The sequence below is a fragment of the Panulirus ornatus genome, chromosome 17 (assembly GCF_036320965.1).
Source record: "Panulirus ornatus isolate Po-2019 chromosome 17, ASM3632096v1, whole genome shotgun sequence".
NCBI lineage: Eukaryota > Metazoa > Arthropoda > Malacostraca > Decapoda > Palinuridae > Panulirus > Panulirus ornatus.
In genome coordinates this window covers 52,884,866-52,912,691 of record NC_092240.1, presented here as the reverse complement: position 1 = coordinate 52,912,691, position 27,826 = coordinate 52,884,866, and the positions used below count along the sequence as shown (strand labels likewise).

Genomic DNA, 27,826 nt, shown 5'->3' with positions numbered 1-27,826 from the left:
CCAGTTCATAGCAGGTACTTCATTTCCTGAAGGGTATTTGACTTGTGGTGTGATAAATATGACACAATAGTATCGCAAGTTCTTCTAAATATTACTTTGTGTTTTGAAAGGCCAGACATTCCACTACCTGGTGTGTGTGGGGATATCTATCCCCTGGAGATGTCAAAGGAAGTGGCTAAAAACATCCTTATATCTGGGGTGAGATTTTCTGAATTAACATTCTCTTTGGGAATTTCTAAAGATTTGTTATTAAGTATTCGGATATTCATGAACTGTATATTGACACAGGGAGAGAACATTTACTTGTGCCTCCTACTGCCAAAATCGGTAAAAATCTTTGCCATCTTCAAACGTTTGTAAAATCGTTTTCTTCTGTAAATCGACTGTGATTTGCAATGTCCTTAGAGTTCTGTGATGACTCGTGGAGACGTGTGCAGTCCCTTCCAACCATAAAACTAAGAAATATACTGACCTGGATGATGTATACTGGATTACACTCTCGCAAACAGTCTCTATCGGGTATGTTTCGCCCTCCTAGGCTTCAAACAAGCCCATAAGTTAGGCAAAATAGTGCCCTAGGCTTCAAGCAAGCCAATACTTCAGGCAAAATGATGGTCTTTCTATTGCTCGCTCATGGTTAGGGATTCTACCATCCGCTGAGCTACCGTTCTCAAGTTACGTTCTGTGATGAACTCCTGAACACAGCTGCTCTCTCGGCCGGTCCAGAGGCGTGACTGGTGGCAAGCTGCCCGCTGTTACCAGCGTCTATTGGGGGCACTACTGGCCACATCAGCGCCATGTGCCACACCGCTACTTTGGTTACCACGGAACCAGCTCGCACTTGGCGCTCTCGAATAAACAGGCTGTCCATTCTAGAAAGTCTGATAATATGAGAAATAGACTTTTAACATTTACGCATATCTAGAGGCAATCCTTTGTATTTTTGTCTTCGAAGGTGACTCACACCCTGGACCTTGCTGGGAACGTTAACTGCCAGTTCTCCAAAGCGCTGGACGACCAGCTGTTGCTGCTGTGCATCACCCGCAACGCCCCGTACTTCAAGGAGAACTTCTACGACCAGACGGACCGACAAACTGTGGACGTGACCGTCTACCAGGTGAAGGAGGAGACGAAGACTGGGCATGGCACCCTGACCGTCCACCTCCTGCAGTTCATTCCCACAGAGAATCCAATCGACCTGCACACCTGGTGAGTCGACACTTTGGGTACAGTCCAGTCGACCTCCACACCTGGTAAGTTTACACTCGATTACGTTCCAGCCCAACCGACCTAAACACCTGGTGAGTTTCTACTCGACTATGTACCAGCCCAACCGACCTCCATACCTGCCGAATCTACACTCTTGTGCTACAGCCCTATTAATCGACCTCCACACCTGGTAAGTCCACATTCGACCCAATGTTCCAATGCTCTATTCCGGACTTGATCTGGCTAACTCGTAAATCAATGAGGAATCTAGTCTTTGAACAAGTTTCAAAGGGATGAATAATTCGCTATCAAATAGTCATGAAGACTGTGCAGTTATAGTATCTAAATCATGCGACTGAAAATAGTGGGGTTTTTTTTCGTTGTCTTGACATTCGTCATTGCCACAGCAGTGTTCTGTGGGTTGTATAAATAACGGATATGATTTTCGTAACCAGTTATTTACTTTACTCATCGGTAGTTATTTTTACCGTAGTCAAATATTTGCGGAATTCTGACTCATTCGAGGTTAGACTATGAGCCTTAACCACTACAACGAATTGGCCATATAAAAGTAATCGGGAAATGTAATTAGAAGCAGCAATTTCATTAGATACATCTGCGAGATCGGATTTGACGTGATTTAATTTCGTATGATAGAAAACTATTTCATTAGCGTTCATTGTAAAGTGCTGTTTACGAGACGTGCTAACTTATGAAATCAGAATGCAGGTTGCTCTCGATGAACAAATCGCCATTTTCTTCGCTGGATAAGATCGAATTATTGAAATGCAACTGATTAGAATATTACAGGTACTGGTAGACCACACCATCCATCACCATCCCTTGAGCGTGACGGTACGGCCCTTGAGCACGATAGGTTTAGATTCAAAGACCAGAGTACCAGGGAAGCGTACCGTTATCGGGCTCGAACGTCTCCTATTTTTCTCCTTGTTGTAGGATGCACCGAGGGACGTGCTTCCTGATGGTGGCTGAAGCCAAGTCTGTCGGGGCCGGTGTCCGGGGGCCGACCTCCACCACGTACCACACCACCTCAAAGATCTACTACTGGACGGGGCAGTACTTTGACTTCCTCCACCAGCTGCCGGGGACGCACCCGACCTCCGTACGCCACTTCAAGACCAAAGACCACCACTTCATTGCCATGGCCAACTTTATCAACAACAAAGGTTTGTACGGCCAAGACAACGGTATCTGTTGGACAAATGAAGGTAAAGTTTTAGCATCTATTTACACAGGTCAGACTACAGCGTCTATCGGCTGACGCCTCCGGTTAAGCTAGAACATATATTGACACCTCCGGTTAAGCTACAACATATACTGACCCCATGTTCAGCTCCAGAATCTATTGACTAGTAGGGTAAAGCTCTGATAAAGCCATGGCATCTGTATACTGACACTTGGTCAAGCATCTATCTATTGATAGCTGAGGTCAAGCTATAGCATCTATCTATCAACACCTCAGGACAAGCTATAGCATTCATCTCTAGGCCCCTAAGATCATGCTATAGCATCTATAGAATGCCTTTGGTCAAACTATAGCAACTCCTGACGCTAGGTCAGGCCACAGCATCTATCCACAGCTCGATGCATCGGTAACTCGTCCCCTTCTGCAGGTCAACACAACACCCACAGCACCATCTTCCGGTACTCTATAGACGTGGAGCGTTACGTGCCCTTCCAGCAGATACTGACGAAGGGCGCCAAGCACATAGAGATCTTCACCATGGGGTACGGGTTCCTCCCCCACACGTACCTCGCTGTCGCCAACTCCTGCGAGGATGAAGCGGACGGTAGGTACCCGTTCCTTAGGCAATGCAGATAAGAGAACTTGGCAAGATAAGAGGCGTAGTGTCATTAAGAGAGTCTGATAATTACGGTGTGTATTAATGCACAGGAACGACTAAAAAAGTGGCAAATGTATATTGGGAAATTGGACGGCCCTCTCCTTTGCCCGTCATGTCCATTTGATCTTCACTCGTTGAGTATCAAAGACTGAATGTAAATATTAGACCTGCAATCCATGCAGGAACCACGAGCCGTAAAACTGTTATCTACACAAACATAACCAGGCCACTAATCTTAACCTTTCACCCCCTCAAAAAAAAAAAAAAGGGAGGGAAGAGTAAATATTGGAATATGGTCAAATTGCTTAAATATCTTTGGGATAAAAAGGACCATGTTCAATCTCTTGAAAAAGTCTATCGATGCTTTTTTTTCAATGTTATTCCAGGTGGCTGCAACCCGTACACCGAATCGAGGATCTATCGCTATTACGACGGAAGATTTATACTGTTCCAGTCCATCCCGACCGCCGCAGCTCTCCAGTGGCTCGCTATACAGGTTAGGCGGGTGCTACTTTTGAGAACCCCCAAACTACTTTATACTTTCATCTGACTCTTAATACTCTGTGAAGTGAAATTATAAGGTCTCTGAAAGGTTTTGGCATTGTAAAGAAGTTTCTTGTATGATTAGTCGTAGTAGTAGTAGTATTGTCGTAATCTTGATCAGTACTGTTCATATGCATATATCAACTTCCACAGTTGGAGTCCAGCGTGCTGTTGGCCGTAGCTAACGCCCTCACGGGGGTGAAGTTCTATCAGTACAATGGCTGGAGGTTTGTCCCGACGGCCATCCAGCACACGGCCGGGCCCTTTGGCGTCGGCGTCACCAGCATGGCCTCCGTCATTTGGAATGGCACGATCCTCATAGGTGGGTTTAGAGGAGGAGAAGGAGGCTGTCGATGGTAGGGAGGGGTATATTCTCCACTCGTCATAAGATATCTGAAGTTTTTTTGGTGTCTTCAACAATGACTTTAGTCTCTGACACTTCAACAATCATTTTTCTATTTTTAGGTGTAACAAATCAGGATCCTGAATTATCGGCGGCGTACACCCCGTCTATATACACCGTATCGTTCAAGAGGGACAGAGCAATGCAGGTGTGTGTGTGTGTGTGTGTGTGTGTGTGTGTGTGTGTGGAGGGGACAGGTCTTCTACAAAGCAGAGTGTGTGAGACAAAACCCACAACAAAAGCGGGTCTTAAGCCTACAAGTTAAGGTTCTGCTTACATGTGCAGTCTATACTGAACTACTGACTGGGATCGAATCCCATCTGCTGGACTGGGAAGCTTAAGGTATTGGAGCCGAATAACTAATTTCTCCCTCGTCTCCTATCAGGAGTTCTACACGGTGTCTGAGCGGTGGTGCGAAGAGCGACTGGCTCGCCTGGAGGAGGAGGACCTGGTCGCCTTACAACAGCAGGTGGACGCCGCCCCTCGAAACTCCCTTCCCTACACCTTCACGCAGTCGGTGACGATAGACGGGAACCTCACTGTATTGGGGGCGAGTGAGGCCCATCAGGTGAGAGAGGAGGAGAGATACCCATCACTTGATAGGGGAAGAGAATAAGGCCCATCAGTTTAGAGGGAGACGTATTTTGCCTCTAGCTCGACTCCAATGACCTGACCATACTACAGGTCTTGTCCACGGCGAGACAATGGCGAAAGGAATGAAGGAAATTTGGGGAAGGGTACAAATTTACTCTTGAATACTTTCGACGAGGTATTCTTAAGAACAATGCATAACTTTCCTCAAATCGACAGTCAAAGTTAGTACAGAATACGTTCTTATCTCTGTATTTGCTTGCCTACCCTTCATCCAATATTTTGCTCATAATTACGTGAAGTGGAATAAAAGTTGGAGTCTGTGTTAACCAGTCTTCACATATACTTCAAGATACCAGCCATGCAGGTAGTACTGCCACATGAACCATTAAAGGCTTGAAGTTATTTTAGCACCAAGAAACTTGTAATGAGGAAAACAAAATGTTGATTTTGTTTTGACCTTGTTGTAGGATTAACTTTACACGGGCTAGAAATCAACTGATTAACAGGAAAATATTACTAGATTCGTAGATTTCTTGTCTTGCCGTCCTTGCAAATAGTTTCTCGTACTCCATAATCAAGGTTTTCTGAAAAGTAATTCCTGATACATTTTTTTTTTTTTTTTGTCTAGTTCTCAGGACTTTAATCTTTCATGAAGCCATTTTAGTTTTAGATGAATGGATGAAACAAGATACGAGCGAACTTTATTTAATTTCTTTTAACTTTAAAAGTACTACCTGTCTCAACATCCATTAAATTTAATGCTGGTCTATATCCAAAGACGCCAACATCTTAACACGAAAATCATCGCATGAACATAAATTCCCCGTGATCCACTCCCTCGCAGCAGAGAGTATATATAATAGTAATGTTGTCTGATAATTCAGTAAAGCGCTAAACCTCATTTTCAGGAATTTTGTTGGACAGGAGCATCGTGCAAATGAAATATTCCGATTCGAAAATCTCCAGTATCTCTTAAAATCCCAAGACTCTTGGGCAGAATTCACCATTTACCTTTTAGTTCAACAAATGTTCAGCCTTTGTGAACTGCCACGCCTATCACCAATGGCACAGGGTACCCGTGGGTATGTTAAGAGCAGTTCATGACCCTTGATCTGAAGATGTGCTGAACTGAAGGTAAATAGTTACCCGTGCTTCGCCAAGTCCGGGTCTACGAGACATTCTTGAATCTCTTGTTCTGTTCAGGTTTATATCCGCGGGAAGGGTCAGTGGCTGCCCGACTTGCCCAACCACCTGGAGGCCCGAAGGCTGATCCTCCAGCAGGACTTGAAGCGGGCACAAGAGAGGATCCTGGACGCCATCCCTCTCGCTGGACCCGTGTCCTGGCCAGGTAGGATATTAGACGACACACAGGATCAAGTAATGTTCAGACAGTAGTGATGATAGACCAAGAATATATTCTTAGTCTTGCCAGTAGACAGATTTTCCTTGATGCTACACATAAAAATAGACGAGCTTCTATCGCCATCTTGTGTATAGAATCTTCGTCTCTGTCCATAACAAGAGGTAACGAGAAACGTTGATCTTGTCACTGTACTACAATTAACCAGGACGGTAACATATTCCAAAGATCACGAGACATGATTATCAATCTCGGTTCTAGTTATAGGTCGGGTCCCTATGGAAACGAGGTTCATGAAGGTCATACTGGTTCGTGGTCTAGCACACTTTCATGAAGAGACATTTAAGGCCAAAGTATACATTCAAACCACCTCGTGGACGACATTAGTCACAAGTGTTCATCTCTATCAAAGGGAACCAGATTAACGGGTGTAGTAATCCTCGGTTTAAAGATAGTTTGGTGTATTACAAACTGCTCGTGTTAATGAACTTCCAATTGATCGTATGGAAGTTAGTTTTACCATCCATACTGATCTTGTATGAACAGCTGACGAGTATTTTGGCTTCCTCTGTCATGCAAGGGACATAGTGCCTCTCTCTGCTCTCGCATCCTGCCCTGTAGCCAGAGGCAGTGAGAGGTGATGTTCCTCCACTACCTCGATGCCTGTCTATGGTCACACACTAACCCACGACATTGTACGTTCCTGAAGGTTATTATGCGAGACTTGATTGCTACGTAAATCCTCTGCTTGGCTGTATCTCATTACCCTCTGACCTGGTAATGACTGTAGATGTAAAATAGATTACCAGTTCCAATTTTCAGTATGGGAATATAGCAGCAGCGAGGACGCGGACCGGCAGTTCCTGAGCGACAGCATTCGAGAATATTGCTTAACTTTTTCCCTTTTTGGTCTCTCGTCCTCAGCCGGCCTCCACTTCGCTCACCTGGACGCCCTGGAAACCTCCGACATCTCCTCCGTGGACAACCTGGTGGCGGTCTGGATAAACGGACATGACCTGGTTGGTCAGGAAGACCCTGTGGAGATGGGGGCGTCTGGACCCATCCACGTGGGGCGATGCGACTTCAAGAACGTCGACGTGCAGGTATGTTGGCTGAACAGCGTCGTCAGAACTGTAGTTTTACGAATTGGATTGTTCGACAGTCAGTCAAATGGCGAGAGGTCATGGCTTTTATTCCACGAGGCGATTTGTCTCGATGGTGACCACGCTCATAACTTGTCCCTCTCCCATGTTTATGAAGTGACATATAACATATCAAACTACCTCGAAAATCCTTTATGTTCGTTATATCCTCTATATGACCCCCGGGTTCTAAGATCACCCGCTTGGGTCGTGGTATGGAATACTAATCACACAAGTGAGCGTCCTGCATTCTCCTTGGCATGCCTCCCTAACCTCCAGTATTGTCACCCTAACCTGGGTCATATTACCTCCTAAATCGCCACTATAACTTCCCCCAGACCTCCTATAGTTAATGATCATTACAGTAAGATACTGTAACTTGACCGTTTGTAACAGAGCCTCGCCTTAACTGGACTTTTCATTCATTTGACAAACTATCGTATTTTCCATAGATCTGAACTTTAATCTATGCACTGAGTAACCCTTTCGTTTTTCGTACCAAATACAACTGAATATAATTTGGATTTTTCTATACTTTGGTATTACTTTCTAAACCGATCGAGGTGAACTCGTGCTTGCTGTATCGTTGCATAATGACTTTTGACCTTGTTAGCAGCCAAGGAATACTAGCGAATCGGTAGGTTAGTTGTGGTAGACACAGACATGACTTGTATATGAATAACGGCGAGTTCATCTACCTCGCAGGCCGGGGTGAGGGTAACGAGACTTGACGGCCGCCCGGTGAGCGAGTACGTCACTTTAAACGGTCGCCACAGAATAGAAGGCGAGGTGACCTTCCTGGAGGAGGTGGGGACGGCTCGAGTTGGGACGTCTGGCACCGTGGATGGTGTGCGCGTCGCCCGGGACTCTCTCCTCCTCACTACAGATGTCCAGAACCACACAGGTTCTCCTCCTTGACCCATTTAGCTGCAGATGTTAAAATTGAAGTCCTGCCGTTCGCGCTTGACGTTGCGAAACTTTTGACCCAGTACAATTTTACACGATTACATTACTTCTAGTATCTTGCATGATTACTAAAAGGATTTTAATGATTACATTACTTCACGTAAGCCTTTGAACTAGGGCACACCATGACGGCCCCTGTTGACGTGTTCGTCTTGACCACCTGCCTTGCCTCCTGCAGGATCCATCGGCTGCTCCTCCCTGAAGGCTGGCTCTGTGTACGTAAGCTCCATCAACGGCATCGGAGTCAGTGACCTGTTCCAGAGCCTTGTTACCAGCGACGCTTCCGCCACCATCAATGGTAAGTAGACCAGACACGAACCATCATCAGCAGCGGTAAGCAGACGAGACACGAACCATCAGCAGCAGCGGTAAGTAGACCAGACACGAACCCACCACCATTAGCAGTGGTAAGTAGACCAGACACGAACCCACCACCATCAATGGTTAGTAGGCCAGACGCCAACCACCATCAATGGTAAGTAGACCATGTACATACCATCACCATCAAGAGAAAGTAGGCCACGTACACACCACCACCATCAATGGTAAGTACTCCAAACACACACTTCCATCTTCAGTGGTAAGTAGCCCCGATCCCGATGGTAAGTATTCCAAACACACACACACACACACCCTCCTTGGGTAGGTAACTCGAAACTCACACCACCACCAATGGTAAGTGCCATTGATGATATTGAAGACCCCATTATCCGCAAGAAGTCTCTTAAAATTTCAGGTACATCTGACAAAACCTCCAGACTGAAAATTGTCATAATGTCTCGCAATGCATTCCTCGTTCCTCAGGTCGACTGGTGGTAAGAGGTGACCTTGTCCATCCCAAGAATGCGGTGGTCAACGTCACCTCGAACATCGACCTCTACCACCCGCTGAGGACAGATGACCTCAAGGAACAGGTCATAACAGGTCAGTGAGCAGTGGTGGTGGTAGTCCAAAGAGAATCTTGCTGAAAATTTGGACAATCGATCCCACAGCCCTTACGGTAGTTGAACCCTTGACCACGTCATGTCGTTGAGGTGTCAAACGTTAAAATGGATGCGATACATCAAAGCTCACTGATTAACTATGAAAGACTTGAGGTAGGGCATAATAACCTGACCTTTTACCGTCATTGTAGATGGTCCTTTATCGTTGTTGTTTTTCATTGTTATTCTTAATACAGGGACGGTTTTGAGGGTTCAACTGGCCAAGATGCACTTACTAAGCAAATATAATGCGTAATGAGTTATACGTGTTTGCAAGTGGAATTATGGAGTGAATCTCTATCTAAATACAAAGGCAAATTTCCTGTTAACTGCATTTCCAATTTTCATAGGGTGGATCAGATACCAAATCTCTATAATCATTGTCACACATCGACTAATGCCCAGTTTTAGTGACATATAGACTTGCAAGACTCGTAAGGGCTTCATAATTTTTCATTTTAAACACAATTTGTACGAGAAATGTGTATTCACACGACTTCTGTACATGGAAGGCTTAGAGAACCAGACTTCTACTCATTATGCTATCATTTGAAACGTATCCATCCCTAATCTATCCTCGCTGCATCTCTCTCTCTCTCTCTCTCTCTCTCTCTCTCTCTCTCTCTCTCTCTCTCTCTCTCTCTCTCTCTCTCTCCTCCTTGCACTCACCACGGACTAAGGATTTTGAAAATTATTCATTTGTCTGGCCTGAAGTTGTCAAGCAATTATTTCGGATTAAATATTTCGATGGATATAAACATAGTCTCTCATTTATCTTCTGCATGAACATGACTGCTCTAAATACACTTTTCACTAGTGGGCCCTTTTGATGACTGCCATTTTCTTTCTACTCCCACTTTATTCTTCGCCAACAAGGGTTTAACTAAACCTTTCAACACTAGCAATAGTTATTCTACTATACACACTGCCACTTGTATTGAGATTTGTTCCTTTAATCTTTTGATTTAAACATAATCACCCCAGAAGCAATTTGTAATAGTCCTAGTGTTACCCAGCAACTTTCTAAAGGCTGCGCTACTTCCTGTAGCAGGGAACTTTAGACCCCTTTGGAGTGAGAAATATCTTGGAAAAGACTTACTCCGTGATACAGCCTTGCTCAAAGGGAATTTTTCAATGGCTGTGTAGCCTCGAGCAGGCAAAGCAAGGCGATCTCCCCTCAGATCTCACTTTGTCATCCATGTTCGGACACGGTAGCAATATAGGAGTTTAGCATCCTTGGGAACCAGTCCCTCTTTCTGGCACTTGACAGTTCTTGAATGTTAGTGCCCTAACTGGTGTAACTGTTGGGCTACGGTTCAAGGCAGCAGTAGCCAGTCACTTGTCTGTTGTACGGTACTAACTGGTATAATCTGTTGGGCCACGGTGCAGGGCAGCACCGGGTGGAGAGCGTGAGGAGCCAGTCAGTGAGGGTGGCAGGGAGGGTCAACTCGGTCAGGGTGCCGGAGGACGTGTTCCTGAGGCGGGCTGGCTACTCCTACACCGTCCCGTCGGCCGCCTTCACCCAAGTCCTGGCCTCCTCCTCCGTCGCCATCAGCACAGCTCTCGACACCATCACGGTAAGTCACTGTACAGTGTGAGGCCAGTAGACCCGAGTAGTGTTCATTTGGACAAACTAAATCTAACTAGCATTTATAGATCCTATGACCTCTAATAGCCTTACTAAATGTACGTCATTGATGCCTACCTTAACGATACTACGAAAGACGTAAGCTGCGTACGACATCTTGTGAAAGCTTTAAACTACGGGTCCTCGTTGTGCCGCGCCTCTTACGATATTCTGGAGTTTGAAAGCAAAATGGCTCTCTATTCCGAAGACTGGTCAGTAGCCTCGAAGTTCCCCCAAGACGGATCCTGGCGTTCGATGAATCCTTGTTCCCAGAAGCCCCACCCAGCTCCTTAGAATCCTTCCTCGGACGTCGCCCTTCCTTAGAATCCTTCCCCAGGCGTCCTCCTTCCAAAGAATCCTTCCCCAGATGTCTTCCTTCTTTAGAAATCTTCCATGGACGTCCGCTTACCTCAGAATCCTCCCACAGCATCCGCCGCCAGACGTCCTTGCGTTAGTCCTGCCACACGTCACATCTGTCCAAACGTCATTCCCTGTCGCGTCTAACGCGGTGAACCCAGAGCTCAGTCAGGTTTCGCCTCACTCCCTGGAGGGACGGTCATGAAGAATAATAATGAAGTTCAGCCGCCTACAAGCTTGAGCTGATGTGGCACAGCACATCACTGGGAGGCTCGAGTTTAAACGTTCAAGTTGGCTTTGGCCTTTTATTCGAATTCACTGAAACTCCCACAGTGAACGTCGTTAATACATTTCATTTAGTTGAAAATTGATTTTTACACATTTTTCCCTACCTCCTGATATGGATTTCAACTTTTCAACGAGGTTAATGAAATTTAAATGCCAACTTTCATCTCTGAATTAACCCACTGACTGCGTTAATAGGTTTTGGATAACTAAAAGTGAATAGGTTTCAGGAGCTTTACAGAGTTTTCAGTTTCATCCACATCAATTATTGGCAATATTCTTCTAATTTGTACCTTGATTTAATCAAGTTAATATTTTGAATCTTTTAGCCAATAAAAGCTGGCGTGGTGATCCGGGCTCTTGACTGCTCTGGCAAAATTAGGTCGGTAAGGTATAATCCAAATTTTCGTTACTTCAACTACCAATAAAAGCCCTTCCCAGCTTAGGCAGCTGTGGAGGGGAAGTGCGAATGACTGAAGAATTTAATCCAATCGGATGTAATGGTGTGGTACTCTGTACGCAGGAGCTTTGGGTACACGGGGCCAACTCCGAGCTACCGTTATGACTACTCCTCCACTTCAACTGCTATGCAGAATTCCACACGGAAATCTTTTTGCTGCAGTTAATCCACACTAAGTTTCCCCGGTTAAGTGTGGTCGAGTCTTATCGCTCGGGTTTTTATCGTAAAGTTTCTCCCGGTCAAATGGCATTCTCTGCTCCAGTAGCCAACCGCTCAAAGCAGACGATGAAACTTGAGGAAAAGCCTGCAGAAGTTTCATTAGGTTTGAAACTTAAATTTAAATTTAACATGTCCCTGTCCTCTTCCCTTCAAGTCGGTTCTTTTTTAAGTGGTTTTGTAGAGGTGTATTGTCTTGTTGCCTTTCAATCGTAGAATAATGAAACCCTGATTGGTTTGTGTATCATTGTTATCTCAGGTGACTGATGGTCAACTGGACGTTCTAAGTGTGTACGGGAATCAGATAGTGACTGCTAGCAAGACCTTCAGGTCCATCCACTTGCTTCAGGGAGATTCGACCGCAGGTTACTCCAACACAGGCAGGCGCCGACGGCGTGAGTCGAGCGGGGATGAGATTTCCTGTGGGTTCCGTGGCAGCCGGGGCCTGACGGAGGCCGAAGCCCGCAGAGAGGAGCTGCTGTGGGGCGTCAGGAGTGTGGCCACTGCTCAGGACCTGCTGAGCATCATGGCTTCTGCAGAGCCTCGCACGCTGACACACTCGCAGCACAGTGCACAGTTCTATACCAGACTGGCTCAGGATGTTCCCTGTGCCTTCTCCCAGATAGACGGTGGAGACGAAGGAATGAGGTTTGATCTCCAGAACTTAAACTGGAAAGAGGAGGAGACGTCCAATCTAACACTCCTGCGGGAAAATATCACAAGAATCATTAATAATGTCGAAAAGTATAAGAAGGACCTTCATGCAATGATGAACCACCCGTGGACCTGGCAAGACGTGTTTGCCATGTTCATCAATATCCGAACGTCGAAGCACCTGGCGGTAGACAAGGACCTCCTCGTCTTGAGATACCTGACTGACGCCCTTGAGGACAGGCGGAATAAAAGCAGCCACAGCGCTAACGACCACGAGGAATGTCGGACCGTCTGCAAAGAGATGGATAAGAGCTCCTCCACTCCGGAGGCCACACGTATGCACTGCCTCCCTGGGTTTTCACATATCAAGAGTGTATTGAGGAGACTCCGCCTGTATCCCTCGGTTGTCAGCAACATCACCGAGCTCTCGGGTAACCAGCGTCAGGTCCTTCAGATCGCGGTCTCCGAGCACGGAATCAGAAAGCTCCTCGAAGTGATCAGGGAAGAGGAGAGACTGAGCGAAGACCTTAAAGTTGCGAGTGTGTGTGGAACTGTAGCGGCGGGGAGTCGGGAGGACAATGAGGACATTCTGACGATGCTAGAGTCGTATAGCCGAGGACTGAAGGAGGAGCCAGAGTCTGTGGTGAGGAGGGTGAAGCGAGCCGTCGAACCAGAAGGTAAGACACGAACTATTGTTCAGTATTCTTGTGTTTCTTTACATGATGGTAATCTGGAAACCCATTTTCTCAAGCGTCTGTAAGAACATATCACTTGGTTGGAATGGAAATATATTATATATATATAATATATATATATATATATATATATATATATATATATATATATATATATATATATAATATATATAGTTTTCTCTTTAAATTCGTCCATTCTAAGGATAGTCATTTCCCTACCCTGTAATAAGAAATTATACATCTCATGAGTTACATTTCTATGCCTGTACACACTCGGGGCTTTAGGTTGTTGCATTTCATTTTGTCTCTTGAGATTTCATGGTGTTAAGACTTAATTTTGTGGACTTGCCCAGACACAAGTCGCGCCAAGGGTTACTTCACCTGCAGCGACTTCCCTCAGCATTACAACAACCCGGAGAGTGTGAGGGAAGGGATCTTGCTGCTGCAGGTTGCCTTGCAGTTCCTGTACAGCATAAACTCGACCCAGCCTTGGGATATCAGAGTCACTTCGGTCGTGGAGGACGTCGCCTTCGAGACCTACTTCAGGCATTATACTCGCCAGGTCAGCGACATCTTCCAGAGCCTTTACGACGAACCGGTTGACACCATCTACAGCCTGGACAGGAGCAACCTGACGACGCAGACTTCTGGCTTCGTCCTTCTGATGAACTATGCCAAGGAGTTCCAGCCGGCCCTCTCAGCCGTGGTTCAGGAGGAACTGACTCTCTTGAGTGTTCTCCTCCCTGCCGCTCGAGCCACCCTGACGAAAGTCTTGCTCTGCCTGACGCAGCTGGAGGATGGTGGCGGTTCGTTCGCGGAAGCTGTGGACTACTATGATCCATACCTCCCAACTGCCTCTGTCTCCACGTCTGTCAGTACTCCTTCGCCCTCTCCTTCGACACCGTCCGTAACACCCAGTACCGCGCCGATGTACCCGTCAGGAGAATGGGAGACGGGGTCATGGGTCTTGGGTCTGGTGGCTGGCTATAGGCTCGAGGATCTCCAACATTTCCGAGAGGTGTATTACCTGGCAACAAGTCAGCCCATCCGATACGTAGGTACGTAGTTTGTCTCTGTTGTGAAATGTGGAGAAAAGTGAAATGTGGAGAAAATGTCTCGTGTTAATGAAACTAAATTTCAAAAAGTAGTCTTTTAGAAAAGTTTACCTTATATGGGATGCTGGGTAATCCGGAATCCATATGAACCACTAAACCCTCGAGTTTTGTCTCCCAATGCGTTAAGAAAAATTTACTTTTATTCGAGTAGATCTTTTCTCCTCGTTCCATTCCAGTGAGGCACATGGGGAGCATCAGAAACATTATCCTGAAGTCGGACTTGAACGTGTCTGTTGTCAACGAGGTGGATGTGGTACGTGTTGACCAGCACGGCTTGCCGACCACGACCCACAGCATCCCCACCTCTCTCGTCTTCAAACAGCCTGTGTCTGTGAGTACAGCATGGATGACGTGTGTGTGTGTGTGTTCTTTTCCTCTTTATGCCTTCAGTATGTCTGGCCTGATCTGCACTGTGCATGTCTGGCTTTGTGCTCCGTACTGTGTATGCCTGGCACACTAAAGTGTACACTTGGCTTGCTTATATGTGAGGGATCATGTGGAATGCAAACTGTTGAGTAACGTGTCATGATACGAGACAAAAGAGGATCGTCAGCACAAGCTTTATAAAGTCATTAGATCGTTTATGGGACGAGTGAATAATGAATGAGAACGTCGATGCATGAACAAGATGAACTTGAACAATGACCTTAAAGATCTCTATAGAAAACGACTGTTCGTATGGTGAGAGGACTTTTTAATGTTCTGAATCTGTGGATGTTCCGAGCTGTGTGGTTGCTACTACGTGGATTGATCGCTCCCGATGCTGGTTCCCTCGACTTAAGGTCCGATGTGGTTGGCAGGTCAGTGGTGAGGTGACGGTGGAGAGGGTCAACCAGGTAACTGCGACGGAATACGTCACCCTCACTGGTGATTACGTCTTCACAAAGGTCGTCACGTTCAAGGTCAGTTCTCGGGGGTTCATGGGCCATTTACCATGAGCTACCGTTTGTAAGTCTTGCCTCAAGATTTGCATATGTATTCAGTCTTTACTATGCATATGATTATACAAGAGACAGACTTGTTCGAGCCAGAAATCATTAGGTTAAAGACGAAATATTAAGATATGAATATCAATGAAGTAATATTGGTGAATCTATTGTAACTTTATAGGTTCGATCAACCCCATGAAATTGATTTACAATTGAGAAATAGATAGAAAACTTGTAAGTGAATAGGGATAGATATTGTGCAATACTTGACAAGTATTGGGGAAAAAAAAAGTGTCTGACGACCCTGGGTAGAGACCTTGCCAACTGTGGATTTCTAGCAATTTATTCCTTAACATGAAAACCTAAGACTGTTTTCATGAGGTCAGATTGAACTGACCCAAGCAGCCTTAAATGACACCTACGTGTGAAGAACTTTTTCCTGTACACGCTAGACAAAGAATTCTGTCTTCTGTTATCTATACAGACGCGGCTCCAGAACTCCAACCCTGTGAGTGATATTTCCATATGATACGTTTTGGAGGTCTACAGTAATCCTAGCGGAAACGCTCGAACCAAATCGCACAACACTGGCAGATTCTCTCTCTCTCTCCTCTCTCTCTCTCTCTCTCTCTCTCTCTCTCTCCATACTACTAAAAACAATGGAACCTTCCTCAAATCTCAAACCCAAGTATAACATTCCCCAGGTTTGGTCTTGAAATCTTAACGCTCCTATAAACATAAGAATTTATCCTTAAATGTTGAACTTGGTCAAAGATATGGTTGACTTTATCCTCAAGATCAGGCTTGTCCAACATGTTCGCCACCAGCCAAACGTGGCGAATTGGTGACAGGTTTATGGTGAATCTATGGTCTGTATAGAACTTCGTTTTTTGTTCTTTTACGATTTCTTTGTCCAGCTTTCATGAATTTCAAAAACGGTCATAACCTTGCTTTACTGTTTAATTCCATTTATCTTTTCAATAGTTTCATCACAAAGATTCTGTATTGTTGGTTCTAACCAATCATTTCAAACTCTTTTTTTTTTTTCTTTTTTTTGACATGGAGAATCTGAATAGACGTTGGCCACAACTGTGGCGAGCAATTAAATCCTGCTGGACAAGGCTGTTCTGGACAGTCCACCAGCCAGCCTATCAAGTACGACCTTTGGTGCCACATTGAAATACGGGAGCTTTATCTTATTTCCCCATGACCCCAGGAGAGTGTGGCAGTGCAGGGCAACGTGAGGGTGTTGTCAACGGTGAACAACCTGGACCTGGCAGAGTTGAGGAAGCGGGTGGCGCTGGTGACGACGGAGCACCAGGTGTTCGTCTCGTCCGTCAATTTTGTGAACATCGCTACAGAGGGGTGAGTGTTGGACTGTGGTCGCCTCCTCGTGGTATAACCTCGATAAAAAATGCAGATACCCCACACGTCAAGGAACGAGTGTAGTAGACCTTAATTCATAAACATAATGGCATCAACTAGAAGTTGGATGAAAACGTATAGCAACATAATATGCACTTGCTCTTGTATGAAAGTTTAGGATACCATACTGTCATGCTGAGGGGAAATGTATATTTTTAGATCACCCTCTGTGTTTCTACATGTTCAATTTTCTAATTCTCTTCAATCAAAATAGTTTTTATCCCCAAAGGTCTCCCGTTATATACCCTCGGAAACCTCTCTGAACTTGTTGCATAATAAGATGATGTGTCTGAAGGTAACCAGGGAAGGACATATCTCCGTGCTGACGTTGGTGACGATCCAGCAGACCCCCAGTTTCCTTACTATACACACTGTGTACATACTCCTCCAGGGTGGACTGCGAAGAGGGCCAGGTGTTGGGGGTGTCTTTCAAGGACTTCGTGCTGCTGAACGAGACTGCATTAATCACAGGTAAGCGAGGAAGTAGAGCATGGAGCATCTTAAAAGCAATCCTGAGTCTGTCAGCCGTCATGATTTCGGAAATGGTGAAAATTATTTAGACCCCAGTTAATATTATATACTGTACTACACAAGCCAGGCAACTGTATTTGATTTTCTTCTGTGCTTTATGGTTACACAATTAATTTATAAGTCATATCTTCTGTATTGATTCACTAAATACAAGCTATTGATATAGAGACAAACTAATTCAGAGGCAGGATCTGCTTGGGCGATGGCTTGTTCTGAGGTCTATCGACTGTCAGGGGTCATTAAGACCAAGTCATGCTAAATCCACCAACCAGAAAATGTTTTAACACCACCTTCAGATGTTGAGGATAATTGAGACCATACATGTCATTTGTGCTTGCCTGGCCAGACTGGGGTCTGCTTTCTTTAACCATTGCATTGCTTGTCACTGCTGCCATGCAGGCAGGAAGACCTTCCTGGAGGTGGCGGTGACGGAGGGAGAGGTCCACGCTGCCGACCTCACGGCGGACGTCATCAACGGCGTCAATGTGAACAACCTCTTCTACCACTCCCTCAGGAAGAACCCAGGTAATGTAGCTTCTAACCCTATGGATTAGGTAATGTGTATTGTCTCCTCCATCAGATCTTGAGAGATTTATACTCGCAGTGAAAAACTTTGAACATCATGTTATCACTCCTGTTGAAGATGAACTTAGAACCTCAAAAATCCATACTCGAGTAGAATGCAACATTTACCTCCAAATATTCATTTCGATCGACATGAACCAGCCATACACACACACCCATGCGTTTGCCACTTCATCCAATTTGAACCTCGGGTGAACTAAAAATAAATGACATGTTCTGTCAGTGACTGGAGTTTTAAAGATTTCCTTTTTTTTTTCCCGGCCCAGTTGATGTGCAAGTGTTTTTGTCGAGTGAGGTGCAGCTGGCGACGCTGTTGGTTCTACAGGACTTCTCCACACTCGGCATCGAAGTCCCCAGCACGAACAACGTCATCCACTTACCCAGGCACGGCACTCTGTTTCGATTTTTTTTTTTTTCGTTTCATTTCTCTGGGACTCGGGAGGCCTCCCTCGTGTTTCACGAAAATCGTGTGAAAATTAAAGTAGTCACAGCAGGTGTCAGAGTTGTTGAATACTGTATTATAGTCGCAACAAATGCTAGTTATTATAGTCACGTTGATTACTGTATCATGTGGCTTGGTTTCGTAATCTGTATATACTTAGCTCTCGTGAACTCCACCGCTGCTACGTCTAAGCAGCATGCACGGCTTCGAAGCACGACTAACACCACACCTTTTGCTGGGACTAATTTTTCCGCTCCCGTCCACCCACCAGGCTGGCCCAGCGGGTCGTGTACAAGGACACGTCCAATGTCATCACTGGCGGGCTTGTTCTCGCGGGCAACACCACCATAGAATCCCTCTCCTTCCTCGGTAGGTCCCCTGACGAAGCGCTCGACGATGAAGGCTCTCTTCCCTTCTCCCTGGCCTTCGTCTGTTGCAATCGATTCATATTTACATGAATGTGTTTTTGATGAAAAGTACGTATGGGGTTGTGGTAGAATATGAAAGTATTCGTAGAGATCGAGTTTGAGTGGAGTTCAAGACCTAAAATACTGTCATTTCAGAATCATTCGATGCCGTATCGTCAGCGCAGTACGGTGAAGGATGGCTGTTGAGGACCCCTGACCAGGTCATTTCCGGTCAACTGGCTGTCGTAAACATAAACTCCAATGACGTCACGGTGTCACCCGGGGTCAAAATCCAGGGGGTCGACCTCTTGCGTCTTGCACAATCTTGCATTGCCATTGACGAACCGCAAGTCATAAACGTGCCGCTGCGGTTTGGTGAGTGAATACGCACAAATGACTTTATATAATGTGTTCGAAGTGCATTCATGTTCTGCGAGTGAATATTCAGTCTTTGTGGTCGCTACAGAGCAAGTAGGTGTAATACGTACAGTAGCAAGTAGGTATACTTTGTACGGCAAATGCATAAAAGGAACTGTACAAATATGATGATTCACTCGGCAGCCGAAGTGGTGTCGCTAGCGGAGGTATTCGTGGCGGGTCTGGTGCAAGGCTGGGACCTGTCTGAGGAAGGGGTCCTCCATAACTCCTCCTCCGTCGTCTTCACCTCCTCCAAGACCTTCCTCGCCCCCGTCTTCATACTCGGGGACTTTAGGTCCACCAGGGGTATCAGTGGCCTCGATCTCTCCTCCCTATGCGAACGCCTCTCTGTGGATAAGCTGGAAATTCAAGGTAAGAGAGAGTGGCTTGGGTGTTCGTGGTATTCTGAGATCTGAGCGTGGGTCGAGGATGTGACCTGTCAGTCCGTACATGCCTGAGCCACCCCTGGTAACTGGGTGCCGAGTAATGAGATAGGAAAATACACTTAGGCTACTCTCCTTGAGGTACAGAGAACAGTGTAATCCATTCGTTGGTAACCATTATTACAATAGGTCACGTACTGGTCGAAAACAGACGCTGGCTGAAGGGATGCTTCACCGGACTAAGGGATGAGCAAAAGATTTATCGTTTCCTTGTGGAACATAGATTCATCCTAACAGCTGCCATCCATGCAGATACGTAAAACCTATAAAGCGCCTACTCCGTCAAGTTGAACAATCCACCCGGTACCATGCTATGGGCACACTTGAGACGATATCATACAAATACGTCTTCTCAGAAGGTACAGTCAACAGGCAGAACCACGAACAAGATTACTTTTACTCGCCCACTGACTCCGAATCTATGAAACGAGGCTTCTAACATCTCGAGCCTGGCTTGGCCTCCACCTATTTCGTAGTCGTGTGAGGTTCACATTTACTCGTAAAGTTGAAATGAACTTCGTGAACCTCGAGTGTTTACGTAACGTTGGCAGATCTCCCTCTATGTAGCTATCAACACGGAAAAGGCCTGTAATTTCGCGCTTGCACTGACTATGAGCAATCTTGTGCTTCACTGGGCATCTGTCATGTGGTTCGACCCAAAGTCTGGTCTTGTGTGGTGTTACTACACTGATCCACTAACAAGTATATATACTTTCCAGTCACGTCCTCTAAATCGCGGGCCTGTAATATTCGACGCTCGATCAATTTCTTAAGGTTGCTGTAAGATGCATATTCGTATTAAATGCAAGAAAAGGGCACTTGGAATATGAAGCCTCCATTCCCCCGTAACCAGTGTATATGACACCAGTTCGTGTGAAAGCACAATTTTCACATTAACCCCTCGTGGTGTCTCTTTCCCCGTAGTCTGTCAGACGAAATGAGTTTTTTAATCTAGTTTACAGACGGCGCTGGTCTGAGGGAAGAAAAGAGGTGATTTGAAGTTAAGTAAAAGCAACTTATTCAAGGAATGAACCCGAGTTTACCTCGCTTGTGATTCGAGAGTCGGTTGTGTGTCAACGAGGTCAAACTTAACAAGATGAACTGGGTGTAAACTTATGTAAGTTGGGTAAAATTACGATATGAATACTGAACCACCTCGTCAAAAGTGATGACTGTGAAACAGGGTGTAATTTTCACATGGGAATGACACTTTATACCTCGGAAGTACTGTTAGAACACTGCTCTAGAATCACAGTCCTGAATCGCCGCGTCTTGAATGGATGGCCGGAGTTGTAAAGGGGCAGAGCGACGTGTTGCGAACTGGAGACACGCAGGCTTCGCTGCGCCAGGAGAGGCATGGGTAACAACGACTGCTCTGGATCTAGACCTTTGGCGTAAACAGTGCCGTTGTCATGAAGTCTTGTCGTATTTGTACAGCGCTGCACATTCCATAGCCGCTCAGGGAACTGTGTATTATGTCTTCATTTCGCTACACGCGTGCAATATGTGAAGTTGTGGCAAAAAAATACGATTCTCAAGACTACTTTGATCAACTGTCCTGTGATTTCTTGCATAAACGCCACCTCTACGTATGTTGAACCAAATCTGGTGAGGGATCTCTGTATGTACTACGTCCACAGCATCACTGGGGCTATGATGGTACAGTCGCCAAATGGTTCTGGTAACTCTACTGCTGTGCTACGCTTCTTCGTTTCCTTTATAGCCTTCACCCCTCGCTCCCTCCTGTCCACACTGGAAGCTATCGCACCCAATGGAAGGTCAGTCCAGGGTCGCCAGTACTGGAGTCTATCCCTCGGTGGACAGGACGCAGTTCTGTGCTAGCCTCATCATGGTGCCACAAGAAACAGGCATGGAGCAAACTGATGGGACATGGGACGTGTCTTCTTTGAATTAAGTATTCAGATGTGAACGTTCGTGGAGATTAAATTCTTTCAGACCGTATGCACATCAATCCCTAGACAAACTTATGGATTCTCCAACACGCACAACAGTATCAGAGATGTCGCCTTTCGAATTGCATCCACCGGATGAATGAACATAAATTTCCTAAAGGTTTTCTGGCCATTTGGACATGTAATATTTTTCTCTACACCCTAAGGTCATTAGACGAGAATCCATGCCATACGTGAACCTTATTTTCATAACTTTAAAATTATTCGAATGTGTAGTTATGTATGTATGGGGAGTTTCAGTCGTCCATCCAGAACTAGCTGACGAATGGAGCTGGGAGTTTTATAAACACAGATGGCACCGAGTATCTCGTCTGGGTTACGTACAATTTCGTACAGGAATGCCAAGGGACTTAATTACGTGACTGGGATGAGGCAAAAATTGTACGTCCCATCTAGCCGTTGGCAAGACAAAATACAGCACATAATACACAATAGATGACTCTTGACTATAACCCACCCAAAACTAAAGGCAATTACTTCAAGGCTCGGTCGATTATATGCGTTCATAAACAGACTAAATAGCTATGGAAACTTCGCACAACGCTGCCGCACACCTAACCTTCTCCTGGAACCACTCATCCTCCTCTCTGCTTACTCGCAACACATTCTTTACTTAATAAATACTTCACTGCTTCTCATTGGCTCCCTTGTAAAACTACAACAAACAGCTTAACTTGGTGCCATTCTATACACATGAAAGCTACCGTCTGGCAGGTCACTTTCCGACACCATTATCTTTCACCAACTAAAACAAATGATACATCTGATGACTACATGATGCAAGACGCGGTAACTGGTCTAATAACTTACCTGGTATACATCAGTGGGGACAGCTCTAGACGCAGTACCGTACGTGATGTCTTCTGTCGGTTCCATGACAGTAGCCCAACTGTCGTCTGGCAAGTCCAGAGTGACCCCACCTGTCACGTCTTTCATGTCGCTGACACAACCCACCTGTCATCTCCTGGCCTCGCGTAAGTGACCCACTCCCTACTATTTCACTACACAATAACCCACCTGTCAACTCGTGTCATGACACTATCCCCACCAACCAAATTTCAGTAGGAACGGCAAGACATGATACCCTATTTCACAAAGCACTTCGGCGAAAGGAAAGATTATTTTTTTTAAACCACACGACGGGGTGTAATGACAGCCTGACCCAGTCAGCTAGGTACCTCCCCAATAGGTTAACATGTTAAAACTAACATCTCCGGCAACCTCCTGCAGGTAGAGCGAAGTTCGCGAGTCCCGTCAATGCTGAAGTCGTCCTCTTGGGCCCGCATCGAATCACAAGCGAGTCGCTGGGAGACTTCTGGACGATAGACAGAGATGTGTCACTGACGCAGCCGATGACGCTGCAGGAGTTGGTGACCCAGCACCCTCGGGCAGTCACTGTGAGTTCTTTTAACCGTTATTTGACCTTTGACCTTGGTTTGTCTTTCTCTGGATTCACCTTGAACCACGACTAAATTTCCTCTCCCTACAGGTCAACGACGTCGACCTGACTGACCTGAGCACCCGGGTACTTCGTCAGACCTGCAGTACTTCACAGGTCCTGCCTGGCAATTTCCACTTCGGGTTCCTGACGACGCATTCTTTGTTCGCTGACGAAGTCCTGGTAGGTTTCCCTGAGTATTAAATATTCTGTAAATTCCCGCACGACAAACTGCAAACGATTTCCTCCTTTTTTTGGTGCATTTTAAGCATGAAATTATTATCCTCCAACCCTGGCATCCTTATGTACTGGAAACGTGCCGTTTATACTTGACAGAACCAGTCCAAATGAGACTTTGAGCTGGGAGCTTCCAGAGGCTTTAGAAATACATGAAATGGTCGGATTTTGGCGTAAAATTAGATTAGCTTTTAGAGATTGGGGAGATGAAGTTGTATATTGCATGCAATATTCATGAATATGGACGCCCCAGCATTGACAAGAGGAGGGTGTGATAGACGGGTGGTTTAGCCGAGCGAGCAATCGGGTAACGTTTTGACAGAGCCTTCAGCTGACGAGAGAAATAACCAGTTAATAGCTCATAGGGGAAGGGGCGAGGAGCAGAGTCGCTGTGGTTATAGATGGGAGAGGAAAAGAGCGTTGACGATAGAGGATATTGATGCTGCGTCTCTTTTTTTTTTTGATGAAAGTGAACAGGGGAACGCAGTGAAGGCTTTGGGAGTTCTAGAGTCGTATATTGTAGTCTGCAGAGTCTGTGAGGCGATGGAGACGAGGGGAGGGAGGAATGAGACTGCAGATACCTGCTCTCGGGATTGGCAAAACAAATCTCGTTAATAGAAGTGTGTGGGAGTCGGGAATGAATATAGAGAGAAATAATCCCCGGCGGGTAGAAAACGCGTCTGGAAGTTATAGTTATTTTTGCTGTCTAGAGCAATTCTAAAGCTAACTCTACTTGCTTTAGTTATGGTAGGAGGTCCGAACCCTCTTTACGAATTGTGATCGGTCTTGCAAGACTCCTTTTTCTAGGTCTAAATACGTGTCTAATGACTGTGCTTGTATCCTACATCATCACTAGTCTGAAGACCACCGTTGGACACCTTTTAGATGTCTTCATCTCGTGAGTAAAATGATAGGCGTAAATACCACTATAACCTTGTGTGCTCCACCTGACCCGGTCTTCCTTCCACAGACGAACACCCTCAATGGCCGTTCTCCGAGTGACCTTCAGAGTGTTTTCACCATCACTGGGAATCAGGTCATCACGGGTCACTGGGATATTGATTCAGTACATGTGCTTGGTGAGTGAAAATACAAATATCCCGTATTTTACGTAGAACATCTCCTTTCCAGTGTGGTGATGAACAGGGTGTCTGGAAGCAATTACGGTAAGTAGCGTCTAGGAAACATGCGAATAAGGCGTCCCTGTCTTGAAGGTCCGAGGGACAATAATGACTTCATTGTGGCAAATATTTCCTCATTCGCGTTCCTTGGTTGACGCGCTCTCGTGCGGGCCTGTGCACATGCAGTGGGCTCTTGTACGTGTGTGCACACGTTTCAGGCTCGTGCCTATGTACTCCCGAGTCTCTTGTATATCACGATCGTTGTGTGGTAACGAGCATTGACTTCGACTGCTTTGTGTGTGTTTGTGTAGCTAACAAGTCTCCCTCGAACCCATAGGCGACCTGGTGACATCGAACCTGGTCAACGGGATGAGGATGACTGATCTCTGCCAGCTCCGGAGACCGTGCGTCGTCCACGCCACGAAGACCTTCAGCGAAGACGTCATCGTCAGCGGCGACCTCGATGTGCAAGACGGCAGGTGAGTGCATTTACCCTTCTTCAGGCGATTACTCAAATTACCAAATTACTCTATAATCACATTTAAGGGTTTTTAGACACCGAGAAAAGTGGCTTTAGGTTTTCTCTGTTTTATCGCCTGTGCATCGGGTGGTTTAACTGTTAAAAATCTTGGAAAAAGTTTTCCCTTTCAGTCCACGACCTATTATGACGCAGGAGTTAAGTGTTTGCAACACGTACTTTCTCCTGCAGGACCGTTCAGGGGGTCGACGTGTCTGAGGCCTTCAGGCTGGCTGTGTCCAGGTCCTCGTGTGGCGACATCCCAGGTCTCACCACCTTCACCAGGACGCTCACTATGCCTCGCCTACTGTGAGTCCAGCAGAAGGAAACTATAGTTGCCGAAGGTCTTTAGGTTAACGTGTTCCCTTGTGGGTTTACATAGTCGCCACAGGGTCGAGCACAGACCAGCCCTGCCGTTCTCTAGTGTGCCGTTACTGGCACGGGCCGGGTGTGTATGAGGTTTTGATGGATGCGTATAGAGTATTGTGTATAATTACCAATATTTCAGCACTGCAGAATATTGTGAATATTTACCAATATTTCAGCACTGCAGATTGTGAATATTTACCAATATTTCAGCGCTGTCTTTTATGAAGACGACGGCAGTGTTTCCAATTATCACAAGTCCCAGGCCAGAGGGTTCTCGATATCCCTTCGTCACTCGTGTTGAGGGTTCGATCCACCCAATGCTCGAGATTGACATGACTGGTCGACGTTACCGGTGGCAGGACGAACTTGCTGTTCGAGTCTGGTTGGAAAATCATTTTGGATATCAAATACATTTCCAGAGTTGACCCAAAATAAACCAGATGAAAGAGACAAAGTATTTGACGGTTTCAAGCAAAATACTTAAAATATAAACGTATCTTCAATTTTTATTTCTAGGATGAAAGTAATTTAAGACGGCACTTGTCCAGCTTTGTATCCTGGTGACTGGACCAAATTTGTTGCATTCATAATTCGCTTTTATTCTGATCTTTACTCGCGACTGTTACAAGGTCACTGATGTGTCTACAGAAGTAAACTTTATCTACATATGGCTTTAACCAAGTCATCGATACACGAGACAGAAAAAAATATCTTCCAAAATCCGCATTTCCACAGAGGTATTAATTCATTTTAAAGTATCTTCTCAAATTGTGGAAAGCGACATCATTTCCTTTGGATTCATAATTTTTTTCCTTTTTTAGGGCATATGGTGACGTGGATGGAGTACCTGTCTCATCTGACCTGGTGTTGACCCGGAATGGGGAGCAGGTCATGGCGGGTCAACTGACCATCACGGTCTCACAAGGTGGATCCTAATCGATCGATCAGTTCTTGTTGGTGTACATATGTGATGTATGAATAATTTGGAAAACCTTCCGTTAAAGACCGAGTCTTCCGTTCGACTTGTACAAAACTGCTTGACTTGTTCGGCTAATTCTTAAGGTATCGTTCAGTCTTATCGTTCAACAAACAGCCGCTGTGATGCGACTTGAGCCCTAAATCATTTCCTCCTGCAGGTGTCGCAATGCTGAGCGAGGCTGTGGTGCCCGGGATGGCCTCTTCAACGGCTTCAACCTCACGGAGCTTCAGGAAAGAGCGGTGGGTGACTAGGAACCAGGGGGTACACAGGCCAGCCAAGCCGAGGGCTGGATGTGTCCCAGTGGTGATGGCGGGAACTGGCATCATGGCTTCGGTATACTTTTTTTTTAAAGAGCAGAAGTTTAATTAATTGAACTTTCTGACGCCATGCAGCCCGATTCCCTACCGCCAAATTACTCATGATGGTAGTATTTAGCTCCAATTGCTGCTCCGGTGTAGAATAAACCCGCGTTCGGGTTGACTTGTATAAAAGAAAAAAAAAATTTGACTATTTTACACAAAATTGCATTTTTGTGGAATCTTGTATCACGATGGTCGCTGACGAAATCGTGTGTAGGATTCTGCAATTTGTTTTCTACTCGCTAAAACTCGGTTCATTTACATCAGGCATAAGACTTCCTATAGAAAAGCCTCTACGCTTGATTTCCCTCGAGTCACGACTAAACCAGCTAATTAGAAGTGCAGACTTGGTCATGGCTTTAGTTCTCCGAGTGATAACGGAGCCCAGTGTACACAGGGCTTGTGTAGATAATATCCTCACTTCTGTTAGCCATTATCTAGGTAGATCTTAAAGAACAGGGTCATCATCTGTGCTATATTTGTTGACTTCCATCTTGGTCTTTTGAACATTTGTCTACCGTTTAGTATGACCTTTCACTGAAGTTCAACCCTCGGAAAAATCCTCCCTTCAGTTCCATCTCGGTCGCGCCAACACGGTACGGGCGCCAGTGACCTTCCTGCACTTGGTCGTCTTCAAGAACACGAGTTACGGGTTGTCACTGGGCGACTCGAACCTGAGACGGATGACCTTTGAGGCAGCTGGGCGAACCTTCCGTCATCTGGAGAGGCTGTCCCGTATTTCCCACTGGGCAGTAACAGGTGAGTGAAAGACCATTTGATCTCCAGAGCTTTGACTTTTCCTTAAGAAATGAGCAATTGGTTGGAGATTCTCGTGTATACGAGGCAATGGCAATGATCGGAGAAGTGTGTGGGGTTAAGGATGGAACCTATCGTGACAAGGCATCACCTTGTGTAGTGTAAAATGAGTATTCATACGAACTTCCCCTTCAGATGCAACATATAATTCTAACAAATCTCCCTGACCAGTTGTGAAACAATTATTCCAGGATTTACATCGATAAACCTGTATCGTTTAATTTGCTTTTTTTCATTAATTAGCTTAATGAAGTTCGTCTGAGGGATTGGATGTAGTGACCTCAATACCCATGTCGGTGCTACAGTCTGTTCAGAAATTGGCAAAAATAAAATTGCTGGAAAAACTTGCCAAAAACTCTATAAT

The 27,826-nt window shown here is 45.6% G+C and overlaps 1 protein-coding gene across 1 annotated transcript in view; it reads left to right on the top strand.

The window, feature by feature from the left end:
- LOC139754450 (uncharacterized) overlaps nt 1-27,399 on the top strand; it is a 33,486-nt gene extending 6,087 nt beyond the window's left edge. The window contains exons 7-38 of the mRNA XM_071671724.1: nt 956-1,209; nt 2,167-2,396; nt 2,844-3,020; nt 3,461-3,570; nt 3,771-3,939; nt 4,083-4,168; nt 4,406-4,588; nt 5,818-5,962; nt 6,899-7,077; nt 7,822-8,020; nt 8,261-8,380; nt 8,887-9,006; nt 10,455-10,642; nt 12,270-13,341; nt 13,713-14,417; nt 14,651-14,805; nt 15,275-15,376; nt 16,620-16,768; nt 17,220-17,299; nt 17,759-17,884; nt 18,211-18,328; nt 18,658-18,755; nt 18,950-19,168; nt 19,355-19,582; nt 22,857-23,023; nt 23,116-23,247; nt 24,272-24,380; nt 24,760-24,901; nt 25,132-25,248; nt 26,130-26,233; nt 26,445-26,526; nt 27,219-27,399. Coding sequence (XP_071527825.1) covers nt 956-1,209; nt 2,167-2,396; nt 2,844-3,020; nt 3,461-3,570; nt 3,771-3,939; nt 4,083-4,168; nt 4,406-4,588; nt 5,818-5,962; nt 6,899-7,077; nt 7,822-8,020; nt 8,261-8,380; nt 8,887-9,006; nt 10,455-10,642; nt 12,270-13,341; nt 13,713-14,417; nt 14,651-14,805; nt 15,275-15,376; nt 16,620-16,768; nt 17,220-17,299; nt 17,759-17,884; nt 18,211-18,328; nt 18,658-18,755; nt 18,950-19,168; nt 19,355-19,582; nt 22,857-23,023; nt 23,116-23,247; nt 24,272-24,380; nt 24,760-24,901; nt 25,132-25,248; nt 26,130-26,233; nt 26,445-26,526; nt 27,219-27,258 — 6,105 coding nt within the window. The 3' untranslated portion in view covers nt 27,259-27,399. The remainder of the gene's footprint in view (nt 1-955; nt 1,210-2,166; nt 2,397-2,843; nt 3,021-3,460; nt 3,571-3,770; nt 3,940-4,082; nt 4,169-4,405; nt 4,589-5,817; nt 5,963-6,898; nt 7,078-7,821; nt 8,021-8,260; nt 8,381-8,886; nt 9,007-10,454; nt 10,643-12,269; nt 13,342-13,712; nt 14,418-14,650; nt 14,806-15,274; nt 15,377-16,619; nt 16,769-17,219; nt 17,300-17,758; nt 17,885-18,210; nt 18,329-18,657; nt 18,756-18,949; nt 19,169-19,354; nt 19,583-22,856; nt 23,024-23,115; nt 23,248-24,271; nt 24,381-24,759; nt 24,902-25,131; nt 25,249-26,129; nt 26,234-26,444; nt 26,527-27,218) is intronic.
- The last annotated feature ends 427 nt before the right edge of the window (nt 27,400-27,826 follow it).